We start from the raw sequence: 11569 nt of genomic DNA, 5'->3' as shown, positions 1-11569 counted from the left end.
CCTTCTTGAGTTTCTTTCTCTTCCTTGACCTTGCTGGCCTCCTTATTTCTTGTGCACGCGTTCCCTCCTTCCCTCCTGCCTCCTCCCTTTCCACCACTCTGACAGACTGTATCAGCGAATCCCTCAACAGAGTCATATCTAACTTTTTTATTCATTGCATGATTTATTTTTAGCCTGAAACAACTGCATCCTAAAAATGGAGTTCCTGATGAGACAGGGGCTGGGCCAAGCTATGCGAGGTATCTGGGGCTTGGCCACTCAGCCTGGCCCTCAGTCTCCGCACGCATGTGTCCTGAGCCCACGAGTACTGCTAGTTGGAGCCCAGGCGGTGGGGAGTCAGTCCTCGGGCCCAGGAGGGACAGAGGGGAGGGACCAAATCCGCCTCTCTGCTCCTACTTCTCTCAACCAGTCCCCTGAGAGTCTTCCAGCCGCTTTTCCGCACTCAGTCTTCCTGGGAAAGTAAAACTAAACTTTTCCCAGATGAAGAGAACGCATCTGTTCATCATGGGGGTCTACCTGCTGTCCTCCTGCCGGGCAGAAGAGGGGCTCAACTTCCCCACGTATGACGGCAAGGACCGCGTGGTAAGTCTCACCGAGAAGAACTTCAAGCAGGTTTTGAAGAAATACAGCGTGCTCTGCCTATACTACCACGAGTCCGTGTCTTCAGACAAAGTCGCACAGAAACAGTTCCAACTGAAAGAAATTGTGCTCGAGGTAAGCGGGGGACCTGCTGACTACATTGTCCCAGCGAGCACAGGCTGCCCAGCGGCTGGGATGTGGGAACACGGGTGCGGAGACTCTGTCCTGAAGTCCAGCTGCATTTTAGTCTGGTTTGAATCTGAAGATATTCTTGTTGCAAAGCTGGGCTGTGGGAAGAGCAAAGGGTGGGTCCCAGCTCCAAAAATGGGGCCAATTAGACGTGTTGTACAAGGCACAGTTCTGATTTAAACTCTGTCACATGATGGTCCTCTTGACTTTTCAAGGGCAATAGTCCCAAGCAACTATTTTTCTGAGATAATGTTAAAGCTGTCATTGAAAAGCCTGGCTGAAATGCAATTCAGAGATGATTTGTGGGTTTCAGCCATTGTGCTAACTGCCCCCCTCTGCTCCCTGAAGTTTCCCCACAATCCTGGAGAGACAGGAGGCATTTGACCTTGCTTCTCTCCATGGGTCAGATGGGGAATATCACAGAGTGATCTTCGCCTCTTGTGATTTGGGGTCAGTCAACATTGCACAGTGTACATGTGTAAAGATCTGTAGCTGCACGTTAATTAATGGGGATTTTTTTTTTTCCTCAGAAAGTTCTTGGTGTGTGTTCAGGGCAATGCTGAAGTCAGTTCTTATTTTATCTGCATTACATGTTCTGTTAGTAAGCCTGGCATGGGGCCCCGTTCTCTAATCCTTGGTGAATGCCCCAAGGCTGATTGCCGCAGCGCCTCCTGGACAGTGTAAGTTTGCTTACACTTCAGGAGCACCTGTAAATGCCAGGAATTCTAGTAGTCACCAAGATGCCTTCTCAGCCCCATGCTCAACCCAGGCATAAACCTGGGGACAGGGCTATTTGAAAATCACAGCCGCTTATTAACTAGCACATCAGAAAGCTCAGCTTGATCAAATACTTTGATTGACAGTTACCATATATCAAACACATGTAGATTTGAATCCCCCCCTCCAAAATAGATTCTAATAAATTCCATGAAAACCATCTAAAATACAGTAAAATATCTTTGATAATTTAAAAAGTACTTCAGAATCCTAAGTGTCTCCTGATCATCATACAAACACCTATTTTCAGAGCTCTTCTGTATGGTGGCGTGGTTGTTACAGAGAGCTTGGGTTGACAAAGAGCTAAGCATTTTAAAAATATCACCACTACCATCATATTTTTCCTCAGGCTTATCCTGGGGGCTGGAAGTGGAAATTCAGTTCCCTCTGTGGGTTGCAAGCAAAGATAAAGCAGGGACAGTTTTTAGATCTTTGTACTATATGTGGGAACATCAGAGGCTGGAAAAAACCAAGGCGTATAGCACAGCTGCTGCTTAGCTCCTGAAATCCTCACTCACGTCATCATCTCTGTTTCAAACTGCCCTACTCAGTTATTGAGAGACATTATTCTGAAAAAGAGTCCATTGAAGTCATAAGGATTCTACCCTATATGCTCATCACTGTCTGGTAGCCTAGAACTCAAAAAGAATGCCAATACAATAATGACCTCCCATTTCTGATTCCCCAGCATATTAAAACACATGCACACACACACACATACATGCACAAACATACACTTGCACACACATACATACACACTCCCTCAAGAACGTATCTCCCCCAAAGACCTCGGGCCAAGTAGACCTGAGAAGGGACTTTCCCCTGGGCTCACCATCCCTTCAGACACCTTTGATCCAAGAGTGCCCGGCAGAGACCGATGGGACATAGGTGATGTCCCACAGGCTGTTAAAACTGAAGTGGACAGGGCACCTGGGTGGCTCAGTCATTAAGCGTCTGCCTTCGGCTCAGGTCATGATCCCAGGGTCCTGGGATCGAGCCCCGCATCGGGCTCCCTGCTCAGCGGGAGGCCTGCTTCTCCCTCTCCCACTCCCCCTGCTTGTGTTCCCTCTCTCGCTCTCTCACTCTCTGTCAAATAAATAAATAAAATCTTTAACAACAACAACAAAAAAACTGAAGTGGACATCATTAGGGGGAGAAAGACACAGAATTTGGAGTCAGGAGATCTAGATTTCTATTCTGGCTCTGCCTTTCCTGGGCACATGATATAGGGTAGGTTACTTAATTTCTCTGAGTCTCTTATCTATAAATAGGGAAACAATAATCATCGTACACGTGTAAGAAATAATTAAATAGTAATAATATTTATTGGATGTTTACTGTGTACAGAGACTGTTCTAAGCACTTTGGGTATGTTAGTGTGTTGAATCCTTACAGTATTTCTATGATATAGGCATAGTTCCTATCCCCATTTTACAGAGGGGGACCCTGAGGCACAGAGAGGGTAAGTTGTCCAGGGTTACTCAACTAGTGCAGGTGAAGGCGGTCTTAGCCCCTGCATTGCAATACTGCTGTAACCAAATGAGGTGATGTTTAGTTAGCTGCTAGATACCCTGTTGAAGATCCTTTATGGAAGAAGGGCAAACAAAAAGCTACAGTGCAAGGGAGTCATTGTAATAGTAGAGCGACTACTAAGGTTCTCTGAGAGCACAAAGAGCAAAAGCCCGGCTCTCTGGCAGAGATGTGGAAGGCATGACAAGGAAGAACTGATTTGTGACAATGAGTAGAATTCACCAGGCAATAAGCAACGGCTGGGGAAGGAACTGTAAGAGCAAGGATTCTGAGAGCACTCAAGTATTTCCCTACCAAATTTTCCTAAAATTTGACCATGAGGGCCTCATTCCTATAGGGTAGGGGTTTTGTCCCTACTTGGTTAGGGCCCTATGGGCAAGTCCTTTAAAATGTTCCCAAAAACTTGTACCTGCATCTGACCAAGTTTGAGTTCTGAGTAAGAACAAGGTTTGATAAGTGGAAGGGAAGTAGGGAAAGAATGTAAGGTCACTAAAAGCTTAGGCAGAAAAAGGGCTAATAAAATGACACCAGGAGGCATCAAGCTCAAACTGCTGTCCAGTTTGGCTGGGTTCTAGCTCTGGAAGTCACCAGAGGTGGTGTGGTCTAGCTCTAGAAGGCACCAGGGGTGGTGTGGTCTAGCTCTGGAAGGCACCAGGGGTGATGCAGGGTACATAGTTTGGTGGAGGTGTTCTGTAGAGGCTTGCTGAATGAATGACATGTCAGATGAAATGTTGTCTTTGAGAACCATCTAGATTGTTCTGAACTCTTTACTTCAGAGTTGTGGCTTTGTAGTGATAGGACTTAAGCAGCTGGTAATCCCGATTCCTGGTTGGGCATTTCATCCACAAAATAGCACATACTCACTGAGAAATGTCAGAGTACATGGAAAAGAAAAAGAAAGGCAATAGAAATAGATCCAGAAAGAAACACAGTTCATGTCCTGAGAGATTTCTCTCCCATATTTTCTGTTTATATGTAAACATACATTTTTCAATGGGTTTGTACCATTTATACGGTTTTGTTTCCTGCTTTTTTCATGTCAATATATTGTGAGTATTCCTGTGTCATTACAGAGTTTTGTATTCTTGACAAACATAATGTTAATGCTGGCCTAGCATTCCATTGTATGACCATGCATATTTTTTTTTGAAGATTTTATTTATTTTTTTGACAGAGAGAGACATAGCGAGAGCAGAAACACAAGCAGGGGGAGTGGGAGAGGGAGAAACAGGCTTCCCGCAGAGCAGGGAGCCCGATGTGGGACTCGATCCCAGGACCCTGGGATCATGACCTGAGCCGAGGGCAGACGCTTAACGACTGAGCCACCCAGGCGCCCGACCATGCATATTTTTAAGACAATTGGCCTATTTTGGGATGTTGACACAATTTTCAGAGTTTTAAAAATCTTTGTTTAGATTTCCGTTGTATGGTTTTAATGGAAATTCTTTGACTTTTTTTAGCTAGATGGAATTTTTTTCCATAAAATTATCTGCCACTTACATTTTTTTCTCCCATGAATTATTTTTCTGTGCCTTTCCCCCAGTTTTCTATTGAGGTGTCAATACCATTATAAAGCGAGTTGCAATTTTATATGCTGTTTCCTTCAGCTTCAGTCAAGACAGTACACGGAGTTACACCACAGTGGCCAAATTCTATTAGCATCACAGAACTCAGACCCAAGAGGAGGATCTGTCCAATGATTTCGATTCCTCCTTGCTCTTTTGTTTCTTGCTTCTACTTCCCCCTTGAAACTGTAATGCAATCCACTGCTGCTATCATGTATTGCAGAGAGAGTCCTCCAACGTCATCGATCTCTCTTGGGTTGGAATGCTTGAGAGGTGGTATGCTGTAAAACATGGGCTTCCGAATCAGATAGACTTGGGTCTAGTTCCCAAGGAAGAAGTCTGTCTGCGTTCAGGCTCCTTGTTTGTAAGGTGGAGACAGTGGTGGTATGATGATGAGTTAGCATGGCAAGAGCGTGGCTTCAGGCACATGGAAGGTACGTGACAAATACTGGCAACTTGCAGCCCGCGCTCCCCTTTGCAATGACAATTTTAGACACCACCCAGCCTAACCCCATCACTTTACAGACTGAGGACACCAGGCCACTTGCAGAGAGCTTAGGACTGGTAACATGGTGCCATGTTGCTTATTCACAGCCAGCTAAGCCCCAGAGAGCAGGGGGGACTTGCCCGTGCTCACAGATTCTTGATGCCTGCCCCCCATGTGCAGCTTTCCCTCTGATCTCCAAGGCTTTGCTGAGTCTGTGCTTGATACACTCAGCCACTTTGCCCACACCATTAATGAACTAGGCCCCTTCCACATTCTCAGTCACAGTGCAGTCTGTCTTTGAGGGGTGCCTCCAGTTTTCTTCCAGCTCCTTCTAACTTACTCTTTCTCTCCACGGAGACATATGTTAAAGTTCTCCCTCTGGATTGGAAGCTTCCCGAGGGCAACCTGAATTCAAAGGAAACTTGGTAATAGAGGAAGTGGAAAAAGCAAATGGAATCAAATTCGTATGGGCAAGGACCAAAATCTGATTGTGAGTCAAAAACACAGCAGGATGAATGATCTGGGGGTGTGACAATGTGGCAGAAATGTACTTGGATGGCAGAGGGAGTCTGAGTGGGCTGTGCATAAGCTATATGGCATCCACATTAGGAATACCTGAGCTCCCTGGAAATTGCATTCTAAACACCCAACCCAGGTATGGGAACTGTTTACTTCTTCCTGCCCCGCCTGCCTTCACAGAGATATTATCCCCAAGTCCAAGGCCCACTTCCTTTGCTCTGCACCACTCCACTTCCAGGAAAACAGCATTCCAGCCTGAATAAGAAGAAAGGAAAAAGGACCAAAACTTTTTCCTAGTGAGCTTCATGCTCATATAGAAATAATGTCTTGCTACCTCAACATCTCTAGAAGGAAAGGAGAAAGGAGACATGCATGGACCTCGGTTGTAGGATCTCTGGACATTCTATATCACATCTCATGTTCAAAGTTGGTACTATTAACTGTGTACGTGTGTTTTGTGGGAGCAACTAAATAGGCCAACCTGTAACCAATATGCATTTATTGGATTAGGAGAAACCATGGGGGATCTTCTCAGGCAAGTTACGGAATGTTTTAGAACATGAAAATAAGTAATGTGAATCCCTGAACAGAAATATCAATTCGTCAAATATCCAGTGCTCTTACCAGACTCTGAGTCATGTTAGCATGAATATATGAATGAATGAGTCAGTGAACAGATGATGAACGAGCTGTGCTTTCCTCATTGTGAACGGTGACCACCGCTTCAGTTGTTTAGGATGAGCTAGGTCCTTTAGATGGGCAGGCAGCCTGGGGTCTTGCAGGAATAACCACACCATCCTGGTAGTTGCATGGCAGGTTGACCCAGTGCTCCTGGTATTTTTCAACAGACCTCAGCTAAGGTGCGAGGTCAGAGGCTGCTCCTCAGCGTCCCCCTGTGGAGACCTTCTGTTCTTCCTGCTTAAGGAGGTCTCACTTCCGCTCACCACATAAAAGCTGCTGCCATCCACATATAACCTGCCTGGTGGCTTTCTCCTAGGCCTTCTTAGATACTGAATACAGCATCATCACATAAAATGATTGGAAATGGCCTGTCTACCAGTAGGAAGACAGCTTGTTATGACCAATTTTCCAGTGCTGGTAAGCAGATTATTTTCCAATAATTTTTCATGGTGATTCTGGCACAGATTATTCATTAGGCCCTGTGGGGGGTGGGGAGGCTGGTTCCACCATCCTTAGCAGATCACGAAGCAGAATCCTGGTCAATGTAGGGCTCTGGGTTCCGTCGCTATTTAAGGAAGTCTCTTGATACTGCTGCTCCCAGTCTACCAAGGTCCCTAACAGACTGAGCTCCCTTCTCTATTCAGAACTTAGTCTCCTAATCAATTTGCATATCAGTGAAATCTCTTTGGCTGGGAGTGAGTGACACAACCTCTTTAGACCCTGCAGTATGCCCAATGTCATTGACATGACTCTCGTGCATTTTCTGAGCATGGCCGTCCTCTTATATCCAACCTCAGATGAGGGAGCCATGCTCAGGAAAAGCAGACAACTGGAGCTCAGAGTGCCTGAAATTCTCTTACACTTGCTTTTTGATCCAGAGCAAGTCATGGCTAGGCACCTCATTTCACTCATCTATTAAACCAGTCATGTAGTTTCTATCAGTGAGTTAAAAGACTTAAATGAAAGCACGTGAATAAAAATTTCTTATAAAATTATAAAAAGCTGTACACGAATCAGATATTATTTTGTTATGCTGATTGCTATTTAGGAGATTAATCTATGTAGAATGCCTAAACCAGAGCCTGAAATATGCCCAGTGCTTATCAAATGCTAATTCTCTTCACCTGTTGCTTGAAATTTAGACCATGTTCTTGGCCAGTTGTACTAGTTCTCAACCTTGGCTACATACTGGAATCACCAAGAGTTTTTAAAAAATACTGGCTACTGGGTGCGCCTGCATGGCTCAGTCAGTTGAGCCTCCAACTCTTGGTTTTGTCTCAGGTCATGATCTCAGGGTCCTGAGATTGAGCCCTGCATCAGACTCTGCTCAGAGGGGAGTCTGCTTGAGATTCTCTTTCTCCCACTTCCTCTGCCCTACCCCCCACCCCCCACTCACATGTGCACTCTTCCTCTCTCTCACTCTCTCTCAAACTTAAAAAAAAAATACTGGTACCTGGGTCTCCTCCCCCCAGATACTGATTTAATTGGTGATGGGGTAACAGATGAATCCAGGTACTACAGTTTTTAAAAGCTCCGTGGGTGATTCTCATGTGCAGTCAAGCTTGTAGACACTTGAGACTTGATGCTCAGAATGCAGACCCCAGAGCAGGGGCAAAGGCATCACCTGGGTGCTCGTTATATTTAAATGGGATCCTCCAAGCGATTCATAGGCATGTTAAAGTTTGCAAAGCACAGCTGTGATCTCTTGGGCTAGAGAAATTTTCCAGATGACCAGAATCGTGTTACAACTACTTGATCTTTGGTCTGTTGACTCTCTCAAATGGTGTTGGAGCTGTTAGCATACCTCTGGTTTGAATTGCGGGCATAGGTTGGTTCTGGGCTGTAGGGGTTCAGGTCTGCTCTAGGGCCAAACAAGCCTCTTAGTATTCTCCCACTGTCCCCTCTCACAGCTAGTGACTAACATCTTGGACCTCCTCAAAAGGGGATGTTTGGGCCCATGGGAAGACTTACCCTACTTCTTTTGTCAAGGTACAGGATACGCCTTCAGAAGGGAAAAAACCATCTATTTGGTTGCTGTGTCACATTGCCCTTTTCCACAAAGAAATGACAAATCTGAGACCGTGGAGAATATGGGATACTAAGGTGTTAACGTGTTTGACAGGAAACTATGGGAAAGCTGTTTAGAACAAACTAGTGTTCTATAGCGTGAGACAACCCTATGACCACCCAAAGGGAAGTATTCATTCTTTCATTTATCTATCACATATTCATACCTGCTTCCTTACAAGATGCAGATGAGGGGTGCCTAGGTGGTTCAGTCAGTTAAGCAGCTCACTCTTGGTTTCGTCTCAGGTCATGATCTCCAGGTCCTGGGATCAAGCCTGGGTCGGGCTCTGAGCTCAGCGGGGAGTCTGCTTAAAGATTCTCTCTCTCCCTCTCTTCCCTCTCCCTCTGCCCCTCCCCCTGGCTCATGTGCTCGTTCTCTTTCTCTCTCAAATAAATAAATAAATCTTTTTAAAAAAACCAAAATGCAGATGACATGGCTCCCTATAGCTAAAGAGATGTTCTTTTATTAATGCTAAGAACTCACTTCCTTTAATTCTTTGCTTAAATGACACTTTATGAAAGAAGTTATTTCCCTGACCTCCATAGCCCACTCTCCAAGGACTCCTTTTAACTTCTCTTCCCTACTCTGTTTTTCTCCATAGCGCTCGGCTGACGTGTTGCCCATTGTTTGACACCCTTACAGAATGTAAAATCCACAAAGGCAAAAGCAAAGTGTTCTCTTCATTGCTGTATGCCAGCACCTACGTTAGTGTCTGGCTCATGGTGGGCACTCAGCAGTGTTTGTTGAGTGAATGTTAAATGAACAGAAGAGAAGAAGGAGAAGGGAGATAGCACTTATTATGAATTTGCCATAAACCATACCCAATATGGGCGCTTTATATATATTATTTTACTTAATTCTTACAGCACTTTTTCACAATGTATGCAAAGAAATGATCCCAAAAATTAAGTAGAAATTGTCCAAAGTCACAAAGCTATAAAATGGCAGAGGAGGAATCAGGACTTGAACTCATATCTATTTGGTTCCAAATGACATGTTCCTTCCATGACACCAAGGAACAGCTGAAAGGGATTGCTTTGTGTTTGTAAGCAGTGCCAACTTACAAAGGGACAAGTGTCTTTAATTTGTATTCTGGATTTTCACCCACACTTGAGGAACATTTAAGTGTACAGTTGGACTATGTTGTACCGAAATGACCAGTGTGAGCAAATGGGCTAATGCTTCACACCTACTTAGGATTTAATAGAAATCCAGCAAAACTTGGATGGATGGATGGATGGATGGATGGATGGATGGATGGATGGATGAAAAGAGAGAGAAGGAAAGACAAGCAATTATAAATCTATTGCCTATATCAAAAATATATTTCTCCTGGATCTCTTTTTAAAGTTAAATTAATTTAAAAAAGCATTGGGTGGAAAGGCATAAAATTAGGTTGACTGTCAGATTCAGGGATGTTTTTGTCATCCTTGATTCGTCCCACTGAAAAATGGGTAAAACTGATTTTTTTTAAACCACAGGACACTCAATCTCAAGTATATATCCAGCACAAGCAGAAACCTCTGGGCTCTGTAAGGCTGACCCTGCCTTCAGACCTATTTAGCACTGGCAATTGTCCCTACGATTGCATTTCTAAACCCCAAGAGAGAAAGGCAAAATGAACTTGCTGGAGTCAAGTAAATCTACAGATGGAATGATGTGGGAGCCGTGGGCAGAGAATAGCAACTCACACAGGATTCAGGTATTTCTTCCAACTGTTCACTGCCCAAAAATGGCAACCTCCAAACTTGCACCTGCTGCCCTCTGTAAAATCAGATGAGGTCAGGCTTATTTTGGTTTGGCTTTGGGAAAGAGTCCTCCCCTAGAGCCAGTGCTCTCTCAGATGATGTGTACCCATGCCCACTCTGAAACTGCAGATCTCCCTAGAGCCCAAGTGCTGCCCAAATATCTGATGAGAGTTTACTGTGCACTTCCCAGGGGCAGATGGTGGAAAGATAGAAGTGCTATTAGAAGATCATGGCTTGAATTGATGGAAGGAGATTAATTCTCCTTCCACCTAGAGAATTAATAGAGATTTTACAAGATGGAAAACACACTGTTGATTCAGAAGTTTTTAGACCACTGGAACTTTCTTCTCTCACTCTAATACTGGATTCCAAACAGGGTGTCTGGCCATGATATCCATTAGGTAGACCTTCTACCAATGTTATACATTTTTTAAGTGGAGACCTGAGATACCATGAAAGTCACCACTATAAGGCTATTATAGGGTAAAGCAGTAAGATAAAAAGTCAGAAATAAAATGTTTCAGAATCACACGGTTTTTCTTTAAAAACAGCAGCCCAACTCTCTTGTAGTTTGAGCTTCACTGGTTGGTCTAAAGGATTTTTGTATCATTAACAGCTCAGCCTTAGCATCTAAAATGACTTCTTCCACCAAGAAAGCCAGCCCTCCAAAGTACCGAGCCTGTGCCACAGAGCCTCGGAGGCTCCCTCTTCTATCAACTGAATGTGATTTTATCCGGATAAGCTGTTTCTGTTTGGCCCGCCATGCAGGAAGATGGCCAGCGCGCCATCTTGCTGTGTGCTGGGCCGGGCAGGCCAAAGCCGCTTCTGAGTGCCCGCAGAGCCTGTTCCAGGAATGCCTGCCGCCCCACGCCAGGCAGGCCTCTCCTCACCATCTGCTGTGTGCTAGGCAGGGAGGCAGACCAGGCGAGCCAACAGGTACTCCCTCACATGCTCACCTGCCTCTACTTCACACCGACACGCACAGCCAATGTGGCTCAGGACACCAAACGGATCTGACCACACACTCCCGATTTATTTATGAAGGAAACAGAGAGCATCCCCCAGATTTACAGGAAAAAGTGAATGCGACGCTCAATATTGCCTGACAAAGAAGCACACACTTTGGAGTGAGACCCACCTGGTTGCGGTCCTTGTGGTTGCGTGTGATCACAGGCAGGTCACTTGGCTCCTCCAGGCTTCCTTGTAACAATACCTTCAGCACAGAGTCTTACAGAGAGAAAAGAGGTGATGTGTAAGTGAGCGGCACGTGTGTGGTGCCCAGTAAAGGGCTGTTCTTGAGATTCCTGTGTACGCGAAAGCATGTCGCAAGCTCCAGCTCGCCCCACGCGCTGGATGTCCGCGGTTCGTTGTCATTAGCGGATGCCATCAAAGTAAATACTGGTCACACATTTCATAAAGTTCAGCC

General features: G+C 45.1%; 1 protein-coding gene across 1 annotated transcript in view; it reads left to right on the top strand.

The window, feature by feature from the left end:
• The first annotated feature begins 282 nt into the window (after window positions 1–282).
• Window positions 283–11569, top strand: part of CASQ2 (calsequestrin 2) — a 59872-nt gene continuing 48585 nt past the window's right edge. Inside the window, exon 1 of the mRNA XM_021690115.1 lies at window positions 283–714. Coding sequence (XP_021545790.1) covers window positions 481–714 — 234 coding nt within the window. The 5' untranslated portion in view covers window positions 283–480. The remainder of the gene's footprint in view (window positions 715–11569) is intronic.

Source organism: Neomonachus schauinslandi, chromosome 4, assembly GCF_002201575.2.
Source record: "Neomonachus schauinslandi chromosome 4, ASM220157v2, whole genome shotgun sequence".
NCBI classification, from domain to species: Eukaryota; Metazoa; Chordata; class Mammalia; order Carnivora; family Phocidae; genus Neomonachus; species Neomonachus schauinslandi.
The sequence above is the reverse complement of the archived record's forward strand: the minus strand, read 5'-3'. Positions and strand labels throughout refer to the sequence as shown.